This window comes from Capra hircus, chromosome 7, assembly GCF_001704415.2.
Source record: "Capra hircus breed San Clemente chromosome 7, ASM170441v1, whole genome shotgun sequence".
NCBI classification, from domain to species: Eukaryota; Metazoa; Chordata; class Mammalia; order Artiodactyla; family Bovidae; genus Capra; species Capra hircus.
This window is the reverse complement of record NC_030814.1, coordinates 38,227,901-38,251,249: the sequence shown is the minus strand read 5'-3', so window position 1 is coordinate 38,251,249 and position 23,349 is coordinate 38,227,901. Positions and strand designations below refer to the sequence as shown.

Genomic DNA, 23,349 nt, shown 5'->3' with positions numbered 1-23,349 from the left:
CCCCAGTACATATAGCATGATATAAGCATTCCCAAAGTAATTTTTAAGTCCTGACAACTATGATAATCAAGTATTGAAATAAATTGAACTTAGATTCTGGTTTTCAAATACTCTCTGGGTTAAACTATGATTCACTAAAATAATTAAGAATGATCAAACCCATTATTATTACTAAACATTGATGTGTAACAATTTTGAGAATATACCTCTGAAATTATATTATTAAGAAAAAAATAAAATGATATTATATGTTTGAAAAAATAAAAAAGAAAAACCTTTATGTCCCTCTCTACCAGTAGCCTGGGAATAAAGGTCTTTTTCTCTGGATTGTTATCACCTCCATTTATTGCTGTTCTTCTAGAAGTTATTTTGAGAGCAGAATGACAACAGCCTGGCCTGTATCAGGCCAGCACGCAGCACAGGTCAGTCTGACTGATGCTGAAATTACCCCAGAACAGGCCCATTTTTATGGGATGCTCTGAACAGAGCAGGGAGAGCAGGACCAAGCTGACTGAGGTCCACACGTGTCCCTGCTTCACAGGGCATCTTCTATGGGAAAAACAACAAAGGAAACAAAGGAGAAAGACAGGGAAAAAAAAAAAAAAGCCCAAAACCAAAGGTAATGGGGCAGTGGAGGGAAGGGTGTTGAATGGTGACAAGACAGAGACAATGCTTTCTTTAAAAAAACGTCTCCTTGGGAAAAGTGACACACTGCAACAGCTGTTTTTTCTCTCTTAATAATTTCCTTATTCAAAGCTGAGGAATGATTCAATCTCAACTCTAGGTATTCAGTGTGCTAATCACATTCAACAGTTAGATCTAGGCGGGGGGGAGGGGTGAGAACATCAAGGCTTCAGGTTAATATTCTTAGGTATGCAACTGTGGCCCTGCGGGCACAGGAAGCAGAAGCTCATCTTTTGCTGAGGGGAGGGTATGGAGGTTCTCTTAGGGGTGCCCGAGGGACAGCTGAGTCCCTTGCATTACATGATCTCCTGAGAAGCTTCCCCAGGCTACAACTTTCTGAGTGGAGTCTGGCTTTTAAACCCTCTCATCAGTCAGCTCTAAGTCGATAAGTTACATGTTTTTCCCCAGGGAAGAGGGCTTCTTAGAAAGCAGCAGCCCCTGAATAGCTGTGAGGCATACCCTGGAGCAAGCTCCTTTCACCCCAAGAAGGACCAGAGTGACAGTACCAACTTCTGCTAAACTGGGATCCATGGTATCAGAGGGAACAAGTCAGAGTGACGGTGCTTCTCAAGAGAGATGGACTTTATTCTTACTTGGCAGAAAGTCAAGCCCTCACCTGCTGCAATTGACTGACTCATCTAAGGCGTCTCATTGCCAGACCAGAAAGCACTCTTTGTCACTGAAATCTCACTGCAAGCCCAGACTCCATTCCCTTGCTTCTTTCTGGGCTACAGGAATTGTCATAAAGTTGAGATACGTGATAATTCGACTATCTTCCCTTACTGATTGGGAGCATGTCCTTTTCCCAACAACCCAGCCTGGCTATTGACTCAATGGAGTATTTCTAAAACCACAGCATATATAAAATTATGTTATATAGCATGGCAAGACAAGTGGTGAACTGTTTTTGTTTGGGTTGGGACATTGGAGAGGGAGCTTAAGGGCAGTCTTGATGAAGCTAATATGAGTTTTACATTCTAAAAATAAAGCCACGACAGCTTGTACACTGACTATCGTACAACAGGAGCAGTGCTAAGTACTTTATAAGGATTATTACACTCAACTCTCATGACCACCTCAGGAAGTGTTCCAGTTTTACAGATGACAAAATGAGTCTCAGAGAGGTTAGGTCACTTGCCTAAGGTCACACAGAGTTAATGACTGATGGAGACAGAGTTCAATGTGGGCAGTGTGTCCGGGGCTGATTCTCTAATACTGTGCCTACTACTCCCCTCTAAAACAGTGATGCCACTTTTCTCTGAGGGTCTCTAAACATGCTCCAACATGCTCATGGCCACACTTAACCAATATGAATGTGAATTTATGCAAGATTCTTAAACACCTAACACATTTACACAGCAAAGGAAATGTCACATAAATAAAGATCTCCTAGTTTTAATAAATGATGGACTCAAATCTCAATTTCTTTTGTTTTCTGTTTTTCCCCATTGTGGAGAATCAAACAGCCTCACTACAATGAAACAATGCTATCTCCCTACCCCATCCTTTCATAAACAGCTGCTGCGGTGGCAGCAGCCACAGAAAGATCAGAGCTGGGGTCAAGACTTCCCCGGGTGTTTGGCTTTACCTGCTATAGACGAGGCACTCTCGGCTATTGATCACTTTATCAGATTTGTACCTCCGGAGGTCTTCCCAAGCATCCTTGATGGCAGTGACCGCCAGGATGATACAGATTGGTATCACGCTCACCTCTGGCTGGAATGCATTGAGCACGGGGATAAAATTCAGAACCACGATGCCCACAAAATAGAAGTTGGCAAACCGGTGCAGCTGCTCGAAGATGTTCTTGGGTATAAAGGACAACACAGTGTACTTGCTGGTCTTGATTTGATTCCCACAATAATGTCTGTTGGGGTTCTCTTTGTGGGCCCATCTTTCAAAGAGCAGGTTGGAAACCACCACTCGCTTCTTGTCTTCTTTCCTTTTCCGCCTTTTCTTGCCTTCCTTTCTCATCTCTGCTCAGTCCTGTCTCTAATTCTTATAGTAGGACACTCGAGTTTCCCATAAAAGAGGTTCTTTTCTGATCATTTCCATTGTTCAGCTGCCAGCAAGTGATGACATCTTTGACTTGCCTTCTTGGCTGAAAATTTTTCTCTACTTTCAGAAGGAAAACTAAAAATAAAAAAGCCGGTATATAAACACTAAGGGAGAAGGATGACAGGAAAGAGCTTGCAGAGAACAGGTGTGTATCCACTGGTTACTTCCTTCTACTTGTTGAGACTCCACCTGTTGGAATGCAGACGTCATTCACAGGTAGCTTCCTTTTCCACCCCAGGCAACCCAGAACGGGTGTGCCAACTCTGGGTCCTAAAACCTACCTGGTTAAGTTCTAAAGGCAAGGATTTACAGCCAAGAGCCACAGATGCTCTAAAAATGGTACATATTTTCTGGTTTGGGAGACATTTCTCATGAGTCTTCAAAGAGCTATTCCTGAAGTTGGTCTCCTGAGATGATTCAGTCAATTTCAGAGTTTAATTCTTAAAGAAAAAAAAAAAAACTATCTATCTCTCTTGTCTACTATTTGGCTGTGCCAGGTCTTAGTTGAGGCACTTGAGATCTTCATATAACACTTGGGACTTTCAAATGTGGCATGCAAGATCTTCAGTTGCAGAATGTGGGATTTACTTCCCTGACCAGGGATTGAACCTGGGTCCTTTGCACTGGGAGCATGGCGTCTTAGCCTCTGGCCCACAATGGAAATCCCTAGAGTTTAAGTCCTGAGCTTTCTATCCTCCTCTTGATAATGTAACATCCTAGGTTTAATAATATGGTGTTTATAAAGAAAGAAAGTGAAGTCACTCAGTTGTGTCCGACTCTTTGCGACACCATGGACTGTAGCCTACCAGGCTCCTCAGTCCATGGGATTTTCCAGGCAAGAATTCTGGAGTGGGTTGCCATTTCCTTCTCCAGGGGATCTTCCCGACCCAGGGATCGAACCCGGATCTCCCGCATTGTAGGCAGACGCTTTACTGTTTGAGCTACCAGGGAAGGCCTAATATGGTGTTTACATAGTTAAATTAAGGTTTCTAAATCGCAGCACTAGTGACATTTTGAGCAGGATCATAATCTTTGTTGTGGGAGGTTTTCCTGTATATTGTAAAATGTTTAGCATCATCCTTGGTTTTACCCACCAGATTCCTTCCTTCCCAATATGGCAACCAAAAATGTCTCCAAAATATTTCAGAAGTTCCTTGCATAGGCAAATAGCCCTGGATGAGTATCACTGAATTAAGTGAATTAAAAAAAATGAAAGTGAGAAGAGAGACCAGCTTTTTGAGGATGCTAATAAGTTTACACAATCCATTTGCCATAAAGAAAACAGAGGAATACTTGCCCTTACCGTTCATATATCTGGATGTTGGAGCAGTTTATCTGTCTATCAAAGCGGTATCTCCTGAAGTCCTCCAGGCCATCTTTGACCATGATGATGAACAGGACGATGGCCAATGGTAACATGGTGATTTCCCTGTGGAAGACTTCCAAGGTGGGTATCCAGTTCAGAATCACCAGGAACAGGAAATAGAGGTTAGCCCATCTGGAGAGGGCAAGAAAGGTGTGAGTGAAAACTATGGAGACGAAAAAATATCGTTGATACACTATTTCTTCCCTACTACTAGCTCTTACTAACTAATATGACATTCTCTTTCAGTGTCACCTTGAATGTCACGGTAAGGGCTTTGAAGTCAAATCCATCTAAAGTGAAGACAGTACTATGTACTTTATAGGTTTCCTATACATATTACATGGGAAGATATTTACTATGTATGCAATAGAGGGTTCCAGAGTATAGTAGTTGCTCGATAAATGGTAGGTGCTAACAATTACAAAATTTAGGATAATGTCTGGATGCATACTTTTGCTTTATAATTAAAATGTAATTTTGCCTATATTATCTCAAAACAATGACTTGCAAGTTTTAAGCTTTCCAAGGTACATCTTGCTCCCTCTAGCCACAGGGCCTCCACACATAAAGGTCTGTCTGAAAGAACATTCTTCCGGCTCCCTTTTCTGACTTCTCTCTGCCTCTTTCCACCTGGTTAATGCATTCTTTTCTTTCAGATTAGACTTCTACTGTCCCTTCCTCCTAGAAGTCTTCCTTGACTTTCCTAACTAGGCCTGATTTCTCTTGCATTCATTCTAACAGCAACACCTACCTCTCCTTGGAAGTGCCTATCTGAATTACAGCTTACACCAATTTATATAACTTCTGGGCTTCCCAGGTGGCACTAGTGCTAAAGAACCTGACTGCCAATACAGGAGACATAAGAGACACAGGTTCAATCCCTGGGTTGGGAAGATCCACCAGGGTAGGAAATGGCAACCCACTCCAGTACTCTTGCCTGGAGAATCCCATGGACAGAGGAGCCTGGCAGGCTACAGTCCACAGGGTCACAAAGAGACATGACTGGAGTGACTTAGCATGCATATAATTCCTAAAATTAACATCTGGTTTCCTTCATTAGCCAACATAGTCAGGACAATGCGTCTTTTTGTGTGTGTGTGTGTCTCCCTCATATATCTCTAATACACAACACAAGAGACCTAACACCGAGTCAGTTCAGTTCAGTTCAGTTGCTCAGTCATGTCTGACTCTTTGCGACCCCATGAATCGCAGCAGGCCAGGCCTCCCTGTCCATCACCATCTCCCGGAGTTCACTCAAACTCATGTCCATTGAGTCCGTGATGCCATCCAGCCATCTCACCCTCTGTCGTCCCCTTCTCCTCCTGCCCCCGATCCCTCCCAGCATCAGAGTCTAACACCGAGTAGAAACTGATAAACATTGCATGAGCAAGTGAACGAATGACAAAGCCTCCCAAGGCACATGCATCTGGATACTAAAGGAAAGGTAGCCCAGAAAGCAGCACTTCTGAATTCACCCAAGTGGCAAATGCAAGGTTAAAGCACACGGCGCTCAGCCAGGCGGTCGTGTACCTGTGAAACTGCTCTAGGAGATTCTGGGGCAGGAAGGTGAAGAGGGTGTACTTGGTTGTGCAGATTCTGTTGCTGGAGTATCGCCTGGAGAACTTCGCCCAGTCCTGGTGGAACGCGTGATTGTTGGGGAACACAACCCGCTGCTGTGCGGGGTTGTAGTTCCGCGTCTCCTTCTCTGCGAGCAGCAGCGGCGTGGCTTCTGATGGAGACTGGGGGCAGCCATCTCTGACGCGCCGCTGCCACCGATGCCAAGACGAGTCCACTGAGAGGGTCATGTCTGGTAGCAAGCTCCGGTCTGAAAAAGGACACAGGAGGTTACCGTGGTCAGGAGAAATATGTATTGTGTCAGCTTAAGACATGGCTATGCTTAAAAGAAACAGCTGGGATATTGGCCCATCCATGTGTCTATCCAAAACCAAGATAGGCTGTGGAACATAAGGTGAGAAAAAGAGGTTTAATTCCTATAATCCTTATATGATAGAGTGAGAGACATTCAGCAAACAATCACATAAATAGTGATTTCCCTGGTCTTCCAGTGGTTAAGAATCCACCTGTCAATGCAGGGGACACAGGTTCAATCCCTTGTCCAGGAAGATTCCACATGCCGGGGAACAACTAAGCCTATGCCCCACAACTACTCAGCCTGCACTCCGCAACAAGGAAAGCCACTGCAGTGATAAACCTGCACACTGCAACTAGAGAAAAACCCCTGCTCGCTACAACAGAGAAAGCCTGTGAGCAGTAACAAAGACCCATCACAGCCAAATAAAAAAATAATTTAAAAAATCACATAAATAAAAGTACTATGAAAGCACTTAAGCTGGTGGGTGGTATGGGGAGTAAGTATACTCACTGGGGCAAAAGCATAGCCAGGAGGGCTATGGCCCCAGGGATCAGAATTCTAGCTCTGATTCATGCCTGACTCCAAACTGTCCCTTCACCTCTCTGGTGTTCAGTTTCCTCACCAGAATATGAGGAGATCTAGTCTTGCCTGGAAAATCCCATGGGCGGAGGAGCCTGGTGGGCTAAGAGTCGGACACGACTGAGCTACTTCACTTTCACTTTTCACTTTCATGCATTGAAGAAGGAAATGGCAGCCCACTCCAGTGTTCTTGCCTGGAGAATCCCAGGGACGGGGGAGCCTGGTGGGCTGGTGTCTATGGGGTCACACAGAGTCAGACATGACTGAAGCGACTTAGCAGCAGCAGCAGCAGCAGCAGCAGTCTTACTCAACTTTTTTCACAAGCTTTTTGTGAGGAACAAATTAGACAGTATATGAAGTAAGTGGAGATGTGTCTTAAGGGGAAAGATATTTATTCTTTAGGTTTTCTCTCTCTCTAAAGTTTTTGATACTGATGATATTTAAGAGAACCTCATCTGTGGTCAGAACCTCACAAGAATAATTGGTGAAACAAAGGAGAAAGTTTATTTCTAGGAAATTTGGGCCTGAGGTGAGTGGACTTCACTAAATGTGCTTCTATGAACATGCGGGGTTTTTCTGATTTGGTTGTCAGGGGCGGGGGTTTCTTTCTCTCCTTTCCATTTGGTGGTTTCTAAAATTGAGTGCTTAGTCTGAGATGGAGGAAGCAGGCTGTTTTTTCTAGGGTATTCCAGGTTCTGAGCTCTTCTAACAACTTATTGACTAGAGACAAATTAATACATCTTTTTCACCTGAACATTATTGACCAGAGATATTCACTTACATAACAAATGACTAGCCATAGGTGTTAATTTCTGCAAAAATCCCCCAGTCAATAACATGTTAATAGAACCTATAATCAAGCTTCCAAGGTTCCTTTTGGCCATATTTTGCTTAGAGATCCAGAAGAATCTATTAAAATACATAATTTATAAGGCTAGAAGTTGTACAGAGTTTTCTTCTCACCTAGTAGGCTTGCAGGATGATTTTCTTTTGAATAAATGGATGAGTGAATGTCAGGTATTATTAATCTCACAGTGACCAACTCCATCTGTCATTGAAAATGGGATTCACTAAAGGAGAAAAAGTTCCATTTCTTGTTTAAATGGTAATATTTTATCTTCCTGTTGCTCCTATGATCTGACCCTTATCCTAATTCTCCTCATGACTTTAATCAATCCAAATGATTTCCAATTCATAGACCCCAAGGCTGTAAGAAGCTCTTCGGAGATTTAAGTGCGCCCTTGTATCAAGCATGAAAAAGTAAATGCAATTACTGATGCCCATCATGATGTGACCAAAAGCAATATTTTGACAGCTAATAAGATTGAAATAATAATATATATCTTTTTCCTCATTATTAAAATAAATGTCCCTTTTGTGGATTCTTTTTTATAAAATATTATTATTGTAAAAGAAAAGGAAATGAAAAGATCATTCATGAATAGAATAGAAAATGCAAATGAGAAATCTTGTCTTGGCTAATGCCATAAGACATCTCTCAGTTTTATGTAATAAGATCTTCATAACGGAAGATTGGATTGATATGGGAGATGCAGGTATTTTAGGTAAGGTAATTTAGAAAGTCCATTTATCATATCATGTTCCTTTTTTTCTTTATTAACAATGTTAACTAAGCTTCCACAAAAATAAAGCAGATATAAAATGGATGTCAAATTAGTAGATGAAAACTTGATGAGGAGCTGAATATCTGCATAGCTTCAAAGACTCTTTCCTTCAAATTATTAATTACAATTGTTTTAAAAAAGAGAAGTACTTTGTAGTAGAGAAATGTGGCAGACACCAGCTTCTCCAAGAGATCAAAGCAAATATCACCTATTTGGGGATAACTTGATATCTTAAGCCCCTTGACACAATATACTGAGAAGGACATCGCTTCTGTGGAAGTCACAGGGAAACAGTGAAAAATCTCAAACTGAGGGCTAGTCTACAAAATAACCAGCTTAGGTTTTTCAAATGTCAAAGGTCAAAGAAAAGCAGAGGAACAGTTTCTGATTAAAGAAGGTTAAAATGTCATGTGAGATCCTGGATTGGCTCCTGGACAGGGGGAGATCAAAGAGATATTACTGGACAATGGAGAAAATTTAAACATGAAGTGTGGATTAGAAACAGGATTTTAATAATGTTAACTCTTCTGATGATGATAAATATATGGCGCTTATATAAGAAATTGTTCTTTTTTGTAGGAAATCCATCCTAAAGTAGTTATGGGTAAAGGGGCAAGACATTTCAATGATTCAGAAAACAATACGCTTAACTGCTATATTTAAAATGGATAACCAACAAGGACCTACTGTGCAGCACAGGAAACTCTTCTCAATGTTATGTGGCAGCCTGGATGGGAGTGGGGTTTGGGAGAGAATGGATACATGCATATGTATAGCTGAGTCCCTTTGCTGTTCACTTGAAACTATCACAACATTGTTAATCAGCTATACCCTTGGGGAGGAAAAAAATACCATCCTTTGGGGAAGAGTCCTCAGACTGTCTTCTCTGACTACCAACTGCAATGACACCAGAGGTCAGCTTCTAAGCTGTCCAGGCTGCTGGCAAAGGCAAGAGTCACAGGGAGGAAATGCAAACAGGCACGGAGGTGCTGGATGGCTGGAGTGATGAGAGTCCTGTCTCCACCAGCCCAGGTCGATCAGGGGAGGTAGGTAGGAAGTTAACTGTTAATCAGCTATACTCTGATACAAAATAAAGTTTAGTTTTTGTTTTTTTTTTAAGAAAAAAATATGTTTGTCTGTGTGTGTATACATATATGTGTATGTGTATGTGTATATAGACGCTATTAGTTAGGTAGAAGGTTGTAAGAGGGTGTTCCAGGTAGAACTGGTTCTAGAAACAAAATTCACAGGACTCTCCCATAGAGGCCATGAAGTAGGAGACAAGCAGAAAAAGGCGAGGGTGTAGAGATGAGAAGGGCCAGGTGGCCTATTAAGGCTATTTATGATGCTGAGAGGAAGAAGCCCTGGAGACTGTCCCTCAGGGACCCAGGGACTAGAGCTGTGGGCCCCAGGCTGTGCTCTGCTGGAAGCACCAAGGAACGGGCTGGAGGGGGCAAGATGGACAAACTCCTTGACCCACTGCTTCCCCCTTGCTCCTGATAAGTTACTTCCTTCCAAAAGTAGAACAGGAAACAAAGGGGGGTTGTGTAATCCTTTTATCTGAGGTGTGGTTTTAACTGCTTTCAGAAAGGGAGGGGCATATCTGAAACAACTCTCCAAGGTTCTTCCAATTGTAAAATCTCTCTCTCATTCTAATTTTTCAACATGGCACCTCCCACTAACAATAAACTTGGGAATTATTTATTTTGCTAATTAACCTCTGCTTGTAGCAGTAATCCTCTCGGGTATTAATATCACTTTTCCACTGGGCAGGATTTCCTCTAGATGGGGGTGTGTGGAGGGACCATTTTTCTATGGTGGATCATGGGTCTAAAATACTGGGTTAATTACAGTTTGTTAACAAATTTTGTTCTTATTCCCAAATTTACTCCTTCCTGCTTGGCTCACATTTTCAATTAACTCTAGTTCTTTTCTTTTACATTTTAATGAACTCAACTAAACCCCATCTTTAGAAAATTGCATTTTTATTATAAGGGTCAATTAAACAGAAGCCTGGTGGGCTACAGTCCATGGGGTTGCAAAGAGCCGGACACGACTGAGTGATTAACACTTTTACTTTTCAAACAGTTATTCATTGAAACAAGCAAACAAAAAAACCACTTATTGAACTTTTTGTTTTGTACCAGGTGAGTAAAACTTAGACATCTATCTCTTTCCTCTTGGAGCTTGCATTCTAGTGAGGCTGAGAGATTTTATTCTACTATTATTTTTAAAATTTATTTATTTTTAATAACCCATTAATTAGTTTTTATTTATGGTTTCTGCTTTTTGCATTCTACTTAAGAAATTGTTCCTATCTCTAATATCATGGACATATTCTTAATTGACTTAGGGGAATTCCTAAACTTTAGCTGAGAGATTTTAAGCACACACTGATAGAAAGAGGTACATATTCACTAATCAGGATAAGGGCCACAAAAGAGAAGAGGGTACTGTGTGACTGCAAGACAGAAGGATATGACCTTGTCCCTGAGCAGGTAGAGTTCATTGAGCTGAGATTAGGGATTACAGGTAACTGGATGAAATAGTGAGCGTGTGTTATATGTGTGTAAATACATGTGTATGTGTCTGGAAGTAAGTGAGCAACTTAGCAAGAAGTCACACATGCAAACTTCCTGCAGCTACAGAAAACATGTTGAATTTAAAAATGGAAAGAAGACCCAAGTGGGACTATAAACGGGAAAATTGGTTACTAGAGAATTATTTTCCCTTCACGTACAGTTCTCTACAAAGCATATCAGTTGGTCAGGGCCAGGGGAGGGGGGATCCTATAAAACTAAATTTAATCTACACTTAGATTCTTGATAAATAGTACACTATCCTGACATTAGAATTAATTAGAATGTAAGAAGGTTTGGTGGGTTTTTAAAGCACTCCACCCTGAGGACAAATAGTATAAACTCACAAAAATAATTTCCTGTTAGACACTGAGTTAAACAATAACCACCATAGAAGAAATAGTCTAGGGTTAATGTGTCTTTAAATCATTTAATTACATCAGTTTTCCCCAAATTGCAAACATTCTTGAGTCACCTTTCTGATTCTTGCTGTACCGTAATATTATTTGTTTTATTAAATGCAGTATATTTTAAGTCAACTCACTTTTAAAAAGCTTAATCACTTTTGGCTTTGTGCTAAAACATTAATATTAGAAATTAGGGCTTGACACACATTATTTTTTTAATAGATACTAATTTAAGACCTACTTTTATCAAAATGAAAACTGCTGGACTGTTACTACTACATTTGTTCCAGGCCATCTATACCTCTGTCTGGTGTCTGGGAATCAGGTTCAGAAATATCACCAATCACTGAGCATCAGTCATTTTCATTATCTGAAGCTTACCAACTACTGCAGGAAAGGCTGCTAATATGTTTTGTAAGGTGTTTGTTCCCTATAGAAGTTTTGGGGAACAAAACTCAAAACAACAAAAGCAACAACAAAAGGTTTTCCATCAGCCTTGAATTAAAGAAAAAATCTACTGACCACATCCCTATCCATTCCCCAAACATTTTGCTAGATCAAGGAAAGATTTTCAATAAACACTCTTATGAATTTCTTATTCATTTTGCCTTTTCCATTTATTTTGATTGGATTTGCTTGAGGAAATGGCCTTCACCCTATGTAGTTGTCTACCTACGTTACTCATACCCATTTTACAGATGAAGAAACAAAAATAAAGGAAATAGAATACTGTCTCCATAGAAACTGTCATTTCTTTCTACTCCTTTTCAGGAAAACCTGTAATTACTAGAATCCAAGATATAATCCCTTCACCTTCTCTCACACACACTTTAGTATTTTGAACCCAGGACATGTCATATTTTAAGTTTTTTTTATGATTTAGACCATTTTTAAAGTCTTTATTGAATTTGTCACAACACAATTACTTCTGTTTTATGTTTTGGTTTTTGGCCACAAGGCATGTGGGATTTTAGTTTCCCAACCCGGGATTGAACCTGCACCCCCTGTATTAGAAGATGAAGTCTTAACTACTGGACTACCAGGGACTTCTTTATGTCACATTATTGATATGGTTATATATAGTTATGTTTCTTTTTTTTTCTTTTTACCCTCACAATATAATTCAATTGATAGCATTTTTGATTCAAGAAAATATATTTAGTTGCAGGCCAGAAAACAGAAATCATGGTTTGAAAGCCATTCACTGAGGTTTCTAGCTCTGGGACCTGCCCAGGAAAGTTCAGTAAAGCTTCCTATGAAAGGAATGGTCAAAGGGGAGAATGGTCACAAGGGAGACCTTATCCTGCAGCAGAGTTCAGCTAGGCTAGAAGCCTCGAGGACAGTTCAACTTCAGAGCCTTCACTGGCCATGCACTCAGCTACAGGAGTTTACATACAGCTGGTGTGTGCTCACAGTTCCTGCAGGCACCGGACGTGCTCTCTCCTCCCTAAAGGGAAGGGCAAGAGCTGTGATTGTGCCTCATTCACAGACTACAAAACGTGTCCTATAATTAGGATGCCAGATGCTGCCTTCCTCCAGAGAGGAAGCAATACTGAATAAGAACTGAGTCTGAAGAACCTTGCATAGAGTGGGGTGGGGATGGCTGCCTTTAGAGGGTGGTGAAAGTGGGGACTAGCGTGAAAAGAGTTGGGGAGTGAGAAAGAAACAGCAATCACCTTAAATATTAAAATTAAGCAAGGGATGCAGTTCTGTAGAACAGGGTTCCCCAATCCCCAGGATCTAAAGCCTGATCTTCCATCTGTGATTGAAGCTGATGCAATAATAATGGAAATAAAGTGCACAATAAATGTAATGCCCTTGAATCATCTCAAAACCATCCCCATCTCCCTGGTCCACGGAAAAACTGCCTTCCATGAAACCAGTCCCTGGTGCTGAAAAGGTTGTGGACCACTCTGTTGAAGATAATGAAAATACTTGACAAATGAAATCCTTATAGATGAACCTGTGTGGGAAAGGAATAATCAAAGACAGATTTTTACAAGACTTAGGTATCATAACATGCCCCGCTCAGAATTCATCATAAGTCTAGTTGATGCTTTTGTACCTGATTGATTTTCTGTTAGCTTCTAAGTCCATGAAAGCCTTACTCCAACAGACTTTCAAGGATAACTATTTTTTTAAACAGATGAGATTATTTTTGTAGTCTGTCTTGTTAAACGTTATTATCCCCCAAGTTCATTAGTGTTTATGGTATCACCAGTTATATAGCAAGTTGATTTCCCACTCAGTGTATATGGAGCTCAAACCTCATTCATGGGCACTGGACGGGGGTGATCCCATTGCCTACTTGCCATCTCCATTGATTTGCTGGGTATCACAACTTTAACATATCTAGAAGTCTTGGATTCTTCCCAAAATTCATTTTGGTTACAACAGTCCTTATTTTCATGAATAGCACCTTCAATTACCCAAAGGATCATTGCTATTCGGTCATGTCTAACTCTTTGCTACCCTATGGACTGCAGCACACCAGGCCTCTCTATCCCTTCACCATCTCCTGGAGCTTGCTCAAACTCATGTCCTTTGAGTTGGTGATGCCATCCAACCATCTCATCCTCTGTTATCCTCTTCTCCTGTCTTCAATCTTTCCCAGCATCAGGGTCTTTTCCAATGAGTCAGCTCTTTGCATTCAGTGGCCAAAGTACGGGGGTTTCAGCTTCAGCATCAGTCCTTCCAATGAATATTCAGGACTGATTTCCTTTAAGATTGACTGGTTGGATCTCCTTGTAGTCCAAGGGCCTCTCAAGAGTCTTCTACAATACCACAGTTCAAAAGCATCAATTCTTCAGTGCTCAGCCTTCTTTATGGTCCAACTCTCACATCTGTACATGACTACTGGAAAAACCATAGCTTTGACTAGTGGAAACTTTGTCAGGAAAGTAATGTCTCTGTTTTATAATATGCTGTCTAGGTTGGCCATAGCGTTTATTCCAAGGAGCAAGCATCTTTTAATTTCATGGTTGCAGTCACCATATGCAGTGATTTTGGATCCCAAGACAATAGTCTATCACTATATCTATTGTTTCCCCATCTATTTTCCATGAAGTGGTGGGACCAGATGCCATAATCTTAGTTTTTTTGACTGTTGAGTTTTAAGCCAGCTTTTTCACTCTTTTCTTTCACTTTCATTAAGAGGCTCTTTAGTTCTTCTTTGCTTTCTGCCATGAGGGTGATGTCATCTGCATATCTGAGGTATTGATATTTCCCGCAGCAATCTTGATTCCAGCTTGTACTTCATCCAGCCCAGCATTTTGTATGATGTACTCTGCTTGTAAGTTAAACAAGCAGGTTGACAATATACAGCCTTGATGTAATCCTCTCCCAATTTGAAATCAGTCTGTTGTACCATGTCCAGTTCTAACTGTTGCTTCTTGATCTGCATACAGATTTCTCAGGAGGCAGGTCAGGTGGTCTGGTGTTCTCATTTCTTTAAGAATTTTGCAGTTTGTTGTGATCTACACAGTTGAAGGCTTTGGCGTAGTCAATGAAGCAGAAGTCGATGTTTTTGTAGAGTTCTCTTGCTTTTTGTATGATCCAGTGGATGTTGGCAATTTGATCTCTGGTTCCTCTGCCTTTTTTAAATCCACCTTGAATATTTGCAAGTTCTTGCCTCATGTACTATTGAAGCCTAGCTTGGAGAATTTTGAGCATTACTTTGCTAGCATGTGAAATGAGTGCAATTGTGCAGTAGTTTGGACATTACTTGGCACTGCCCTTCTTTGGGATTGGAATGAAAACTGACCTTTTCCAGTCCTGTGGCCACTGCTGAGTTTCCCAAATTTGCTGGCATATTGAATGCAGCATTTTAACACCATCATCTTTTAAGATTTGAAATAGTTCAGCTGGAATTTCATCATCTCCACCAGCTTTGTTTGTAGTGATGCTTCCTAAGGTCCACTTGAGTTTGCATTCCAGGATGTCTGGCTCTAGGTAAGTGATCACGCTATTGTGGTTATCTGAGTCATGAAGATCTTTTTTGTAGAGTTCTTCTGTGTATTCTTGCCACCTCTTCTTAATATTTTCTGCTTCTGTTAGGTCCATACCATTTCTGTCCTATATTTCTATCCTTTCCATCTTTGCATGAAATGTCCCCTTGGTATCTCTAATTTTCTTGAAGAGATCTCTAGTCTTTTCCATTCTATTGTTTTCCTCTATTTGTTTGCATTGATCACTGGGGAAGGCCTTCTTATCTCTCCTTGCTTTTCTTTGAAACTCTGCATTCAGATGGGTATATCTTTCCTTTTCTCCTTTGCCTTTAGCTTCTCTTCTTTCCTCAGCCATTTGTATGGCCTCTGCAGACAATTTTGCCTTTTTCCCCTTAGGGATGGTTTTGATCACCACCTCTTGTACAGTGTTACAAACCTCCATCCATAGTTCTTCAGGCATTCTATCAGTTCTAATGCTTTGAATCCATTTGCCATTTCCACTATACAATTGTATGAGATTTGATTTAGGCCTTACCTGAATGGCCTAGTGATTTTCCCACTAGGACCTAGTCAAAGGATCTAGTCATTACCTCTGATTTTTGCTTCATTTGCTACAGCCAATCTCTTTTTGGCGTATCCATTTTTGTCTTCTAAATATTCTTCAAATCCATCTGCTTCTCAACATTTCTACTGTTTTCTAATAAAAGGCATTAACATCTCTTGTCTTGGATGAATTGCAACAAACTTTTAACTGGCTCCTACAGTCTTGCTTGTTCCCTTTCCAATCTAGCCTTCACACAGCAGCCAGAGCTATTTTTCTAAAGTGCAAATTAAATCACGTCAGTTCTCTTCTTATGCTCTTTATGGTTGCCTTTGCACAAAACCTATACTTCTCATTGTGGCCTACATTTCTTCATATGATGCAGCTCCTGCCTACTTCTTTCCTTCCTGCTTAGTATTCTCAAATACCCAAGCTCTCCTTCTCTCTCCCTCTTATTTCTAGGTGCATGGTTCTAGGTATTTAGCAGTTCCTTAAAAGCTCTTTTTTCACTTTTATATATTAGTCAGGCTAACCTATGCGAGGGGCTTCCCTTGTGGCTCAGTGGTAAAGAATCCCCCTGCAAATGTAGGAGACATGGGTTCAATCCCTGGGTCATGAAGATCCCCTGGAGAAGGAAATGCAACCCACTTCAGTATTCTTGCCTGGAAAATCCCATGGACAGAGGAGCCTGGTGAGCTTCAGTCCATGGGGTCAAAAAGAGTCAAACATGACTTAGTGACTAAACAACAGCAACAAAAGCTATGCTAGCTTGTGAAACAAATAAGGCTCCAAATCTCAGTGGTTTAACACAACCTACAAAGAGTCTAGAGGTCCATATAACTTGCTCCCATCCAGAGACTCATGGATCCAGACTCCCTGTCCACATCATGATCTCAACATGTGGCTTTAAGTGTAGCCATAACAAGAAACCATAAGTGAATAACATTAGTTTGCTCAGAGTCAAATGGCCAGAATCAGTCACACAGCCTCACTCTGACTGCAAAGGAAGCTGGGCTACTTGGGAAGCACAAAGAATCTTTGGTGGGTATTAGCCATTCTCTGCCAGGTCCCAAATTAAAAGACATTTAGTTGGAGAGTTAAACAACAGATGAATCCAGTGAAGGCTATTGGAATAATGTGGAAGAGGACAACATGACATGGTCAGACCTGTCATTACTGCTGTTAGCTGAAAAAAGAGTTTACATTTTCCAAACACCCTGACACCTTTTACTTGGGTGTCATACTTCAAATCTGAGGCCAAGAGATAGCCCCTAAACTCTTGTCTTTATACTTTCCCCTGAGCTCGGCCACTGACGCAAAGGTCAGAGTATTAAATGCCCTCCTGGCATAGTCTGTAGATGGAACACATTCTATGCTGCATGCGAGTCTCTAAAGTTCAGCAGTTACTTTAAGATTTTTTTGATGTGGATAAATTTTAAAGTCTTTATTGAATTTGTTACAATACTGCTTCTGTTTTGTGTTTTGGTTTTTCTGGCCATGAGGCATGGGGGATCTGAGCTCCCTGACCAGGGATCAAATGAAAATGCCCCACATTGGAAAGCAAAGTCTTAACTACTGGACCACCAGGGAAGTTGTGGCAGTTACTTTTAAGATAGATATATTATAAATTTGTCTAAAGTCATTACTGATTTCACAATAGGATTTTGCTACTATGCATTTTCTCAATCCATGATTACTAAGTGTTTGTTGCTCAGTTGTGCCTGACTTTGTGTGACCCCAGGAACTGTAACCCGCCAGGCTCCTCTGTCCATGGAATTTTCTAGGCAAGAATACAGGAGTAGGTTGCCTTTCCCTTCTCCAGGGGATCTTCTTGGCCCAGGGATTGAACCCAGGTCTCCTGCATTGCAGGCAGATTCTTTACTGTCTGTGCTACCAGGGAAGTCACACAAAAACTAAAATTACAGCAATTTTCAGGTAGAGGTTGTAAAGTTCTCTGATGACAAAAGGGATCTTTGGGCTCTGAAAGGTTGGAAATACTGGTGTGGTAGTGGGAGCCCAAGAGTGCAGACAGGGGACTGGGCTCAGTGCTGAGTGACTGATCTGTAATGAGAGTTCCTGACCTGACAAACTAATTATAGAGATGAGATGTACACACAGGACAGGGGAATGCATAGGCTATCAATAGGGAACTGAATAAGTGCAGACAGCAAGCTGTGGTAGTTGTCACAGATAGAAGAAAAGCTGTTTGAATAGAAAGGACAAGGAAAGCCTCCTGGAGAAGCAGAAGTGGCCAGTTAGTGAAGATGAGGGCTTGGGTGTCCAGAAGCAGGCATGAGTTCAGAATTTGAGAGAATAGGCAAGTAAGAAGCCCCATCTCGATAGGGATTGCATTGAATTTGTAAATTGCTTTGGGTAGTATACTCATTTTCACTATATTAATTCTTCTGTTCCATGAACATGGTATATTTCTCCATCTATTAGTGTCCTCTTTGACTTCTTTCATCAGTGTTTTATAGTTTTCTATATATAGGTCTTCAGTTTCTTTAGGTAGATATATTCCTAAGTATTTTATTCTTTTCATTGGAATATGACCCAGCAATCCCACTGCTAGGCATACACACCGAGGAAACCAGAATAGAAAGAGACACATATACCCCAATGTTCATCGCAGCACTGTTTATAATAGCCAGGACATGGAAACAACCTAGATGTCCATCAGCAGATGAATGGATAAGAAAGCTGTGGTACATATACACAATGGAGTATTACTCAGCCGTTAAAAAGAATACATTTCAATCAGTTCTGATGAGATGGATGAAACTGGAGCCGATTATACAGAGTGAAGTAAGCCAGAAAGAAAAACACCAATACAGTATACTAAAACATATATATGGAATTTAGAAAGATGGCAATGATGACCCTGTATGCAAGACAGCAAAAAAGACAGAGATGTGTATAGCGGACTTTTGGACTCAGAGGGAGAGGGAGAGGGTGGGATGATTTGGGAGAATGGCATTGAAACATGTATACTATCATGTAAGAATTGAATCACCAGTCTATGTCCGATGCAGGATACAGCATGCTTGGGGCTGGTGCATGGGGATGACCCAGAGAGATGTTATGCCGAGGGAGGTGGGAGGGGGGTTCGTGTTTGGGAACGCATGTACACCTGTGGTGGATCCATGTCAATGTATGGCAAAACCAATACAGTATTGTAAAGTAAAATAAAGTAAAAATAAAAATTTAATAAAAGAAAAAAGAAGCCCCATCTCTCACCCCCACCTCTCAGACCTAATGAATCAGAAGCTCCATGGCTGGGGTGGGAAACCTGCTCTCTTAAACAGTTCCCAGAACATTCTAGGACAGGGGTTGGCCAACAGCAGATCTGGAGAAGCCCTGCCCTATGCACTCCCATGTATGGGAGCTTCTCTGGTGGTTTAAATGGTAAAGAATCTGCTTGCAATGCAAGAGACCCAGGTTTGATCCCTAGGTTGGGAAGATTCCTTGGAGAAGGGAATGGCAACCCACTCAAGTATTCTTGCCTGGAGTATTCCATGGACAGAGGAGCCTGGAAGGCTTCAGTCCATGGAATCGCAAAGAGTCATATATGACTGAGCAACTAACACTTAACTTATGCACTCCCATACCTGCTCTCCATTGAAAATAATTTTTTCCATTTTCTCCTCTGTATTCCAAGCCTGATTTCTCATGTCTCTTCCTTAATGAAAGACAAAACGTTTTGGAAAATAAAAAGACAATGTGGGCAACCTTGTCTTTGCAAGAGGCAGGTAAAATGAGATGCATAATTTCATTTTTTATATCCCCCCAGGCAGGAATGTGATTTCACTTAAAAGTTGTTTTATAGATTCTTTTGGTTTGTTTTACTGACAAAATAATTAACTTGGATCTAATTAAAAGTGAATAAATTGCTCACAGAAGCTGAATAAATCAGTGCTGAGCTGAAGGGTGAAGAAAGTTGTTCCAAGTCTGCAGGTCTAAAAGCAATTAAAAGACAATAGTACACACTGATGGGCTCAGTTCACTTCACTCAAGACACATGCATGCTTATGTGAGTTGCATGCTGACTAGCAAGCACAGGAAAGCCTGAGGTGGGGGCAGACAGGGAGCAGGCCCTGGGAATTTTGGGAGGAGCCTTCTACAAGGTCAAATGGACTAGTCATCTGGCATATGCAAAGAATGTAGGACCGGATTTGTTAAGTGGGGTGAGAAAAATGAATATTTTAACAAGTGGTTCCAGAGTTTCCTTAGGGAGGGAACATCTCCTGATTAGCACCTGGGATTAATGGCAAGGGGACAAGAATTAAGTGGAAAAGAGAAAAGGAAGGAGGGAGACTCAGTAGGCAAAAGCATGAGAAATGAGATTAAGCTGGGAGCAGGTTGGTTCTTGGTTGTCAAAAAAAGGCAGAGGGGCTATTTTTAAAAATTGAGGTATAATGGACATATCAAAATAACATTATGTATTTCAGATGTATAGCATAATGATTCTATAATTGTATATTTTGCAAAATGATCAGCACAAGAAGTCTAGTTAATATCTATTACCATATATAGTAACAAAATGGTTTTTTTTCCCCCTTGTGATGAGAACTTTTAAGATCTAGTAGTCTCAGCAACTTTCAAATATGCAATACAGTATTATTAACTATAGTCACCATGCTGTATGTTACATTCCCATGACCTAATTTAAGTTTGTACCTTTTGACCCTCTTCAGAGGGCAACAGAGGATGAGATGGTTGGATGGCATCACCGACTCCATGGACTTGAGTTTGAGCAAACTCTGGGACATAATGAAAGACAGGGAAGCCTGGCGAGCTGCAGTCCGTGGGGTTGCAGAGTCAGACATGACTTAGTGACTAAACAACAACACATTTCACCCCCTCACACCCACCTCTAGCAACTGCTAATCTGCCTACATTCCACATGTAAGTGAGATCATACAGCATTTGTCTCTGTCTGGCTTATTTCACTTAGCATAACCCATGTTGTTACAAATGATAAGATTTCCTTATTTCTTTATGGCTGAATAATATGTCATTGTATAAATGGTACTTTAAACAATATTTACTTACAAATATGTACGATATTATAATATGATATACTATCCATCCAAGTTACTTTAAAATTGTTAGTAAAACTTTACAACACAGAGTGGCCTTGACTGATTGGTATCATTTGGTTGCAGGTAGGGGTCTAGAAGTCAAGGAGGAGTCATCCCCATATTTGGCTCAGTGACAAGGGGAGAAGCTAAAAGAGCCATAAGAAAGAAGAGAGTGAGAAACTTGGCAAATGCTGGAAAGGAGAACTAGAGGTGACTGGGAGAAACATCAGTCCCACAGGAATTCACAGAAGTCGAGGAGGGTGGAAGTGATGGTGCAGGGTTTTCCATAGGATATGGGATGGGGTTCAACTTGACCTCATGTAGATTTCAAAGGGCAGAGTAAGATGCCATTGACATATGGCTTTACAGATCCTGCTAACCAGGTGTGTGACCATGGGCAGGTCAGTTACTCTGAATCTTAATTCTTTTCTCTATAAAATGGAGGAATTGGACCAGTAATGGCATGGCCCATGTATATCTCCCACACTTTCACTTTATCTTTGGTTCACTGTGCCTTTTCTGAAGTCAAGGGTATGAGTGACCCTGATGAGTGATCTTGAGAGATGGCAGATTATTTCCTCCTCAGATGCCAGCCTATCCATAAAAGGAAGTGACCTCACAGCACATCATTGTTAAGTGGCTGATCTTTTCTCCTTTCAGAAATGGAGCTTTCTTATCTGCTTTGGCTGAGTTACTCTCTTGTACATGTGTTGGACTGAACATTCTCTTATTTCCAAAGATATTCTCTTATTATAACTAATGCTCTCCTTTTATTATTTCTCCTCTGTTACTAGATTAATATATTAATGGACAAGGTTCTCAAAAGGCCTCCATATGTTCCAAACTTCGATTCTCAAAGTAGGGAGAACTTCAGGAAAGATCCATCCGTCTATTGGACATCACCATTTGGACATCTCTTGAGAATATCAAGCTCAGCTTGCCTCCAAATAAACTCATTATCTTTATTCCTACATCTGCTCTTACCTCCTATTTCCTAGCTCCATGGAATGGCAATTCTACAGTTTCATTTCTCAAGTTTTTGATTCTTCTCTCATTCAATGTGCCTAATTACTAAGTTCTGTTGGTTGTAACTTCTATACATCTGGCGGTTCTGTCCTGTCTTTTCTGGGCTGATTACCACAATACCAGTCCAGGCCACTCTCATCTCTTGTCTTGATTACTTATCACAGTTTGTCCTTATGCTTCCAATTTTTCTTCCCTCTAATCTGTTTTTCCACAGTGAGGTCAGAAAGATGTCATCAAACTGTCAATTCATTTATGTCATAACCTTGCTCAAAACCCATTCTGGCTTCAATTTCCCTCAGACAGGGTAAGGAACAAAACTGTAACATAACTTACAACTCCTTAACTCCATCAACTAGAGATGGCCTCTCTTTGTAGCCTCATCTTTTGCTAATCTCTCATTTGTTTATGCTCTATTCTAGCCAAAGGAAATTATTTTATTTCCTCTTGTGTCTGTCTTTCTCTGTCACACCAGTGCTGTTACCATCAGCTCCCATCCCCCCAAAGCCTAGCTAATTTCCATTCATTTTTTAGGACTTAGATGTCACCTCCCCCAGAAAGCCATCCTTTGTCTTGTTATATATTTGAGATACAACATTTCAAAAATAATTTCATTTGATGAGCTACTCATTCACCTCATAGTACTCTGACCTTATCCCATCTTAGCTCCTAGTTCTGTATATTAAACTTTTGTATTTGTAGGCATTGAGTATCTCTATAGAGTCATCCATCACCACTTTATCCACCAGTGTGTCCTGGAAGCAATCAGCACTTTATACCTCCTTTCCCAGTGCGGTAATAAGCACCAAGACATGCTTGATTTTTCTAATAAAAAATTTATATATCAATATTATTAATATTTTAAAAAAAATTCAGAGAACTTCAACTCTATTACAAGTGTACCTTGGAGATATTGTAGGTTCAGTTCCAGACCACCACAATAAAGTGAATGTTGTTGCAAAATAAAGTGAGTCACAAGAATCTTTTGGTTTCCCAAGGCATTTAAAGTTATGTTTATAGTACACTGTAGCCTATTAAGTGTGCCGTTGCAGTATGTCTATGGCTACTGACTGATCACGGTGGTGCTTGCTAAAGATTGGGGTGGTTGTGGCAATTTAAGAAAACAACAATGAGGTAGGTTTGCTACAAATGATTTTTCTGTAGCATGAAATGCTGCTTAATAGCATTTTATCCACAGTAGAATGCCTTTCAAAGTTGGAGTCAATCCTATCAAACCCTGCCACTGCTTTATCAGCTAAGCTTATGTAATGTTCTAAATCATTTGTTGTCATTTTAATAATCAAGTTCAAAGTCTTATATGGGTGTGGTTTGTGGCACCTCAAAACAAATACGATGGTAACATCAAAGATCACTGATCACAGGTCACCATAAGAAATATCACAATAATGAAAAAGTTTGAAATCCTGGTAGAATTGCCAAAATGTGACACAGAGACATGAAGTGAGCAAATGCTGTTTGAAAAGTGGCATCTATAGACTTGCTCAAAGCAAGGTTGCCACAAACTTTCAACTTATAAAAAAACGCAGTATTTGAGAAGTGCAGTAAGATGAGGCATGACTGTATTC

General features: G+C 40.7%; 1 protein-coding gene across 2 annotated transcripts in view; it reads right to left on the bottom strand.

The window, feature by feature from the left end:
• Positions 1-23,349, bottom strand: part of ATP10B (ATPase phospholipid transporting 10B (putative)) — a 332,336-nt gene that overhangs the window by 135,125 nt on the left and 173,862 nt on the right. The window contains exons 2-3 of one of the 2 annotated variants that reach the window (XM_018050084.1): positions 5,639-5,933; positions 4,046-4,240 (exon numbers count right to left, since the gene is read on the bottom strand). In XM_018050084.1, coding sequence (XP_017905573.1) covers positions 4,046-4,240; positions 5,639-5,913 — 470 coding nt within the window. In that variant the 5' untranslated portion in view covers positions 5,914-5,933. Of the gene's footprint in view, positions 1-2,272; positions 2,885-4,045; positions 4,241-5,638; positions 5,934-23,349 lie in introns of those variants that run through there. The other variant, XM_013965740.2, reaches the window with a different exon arrangement.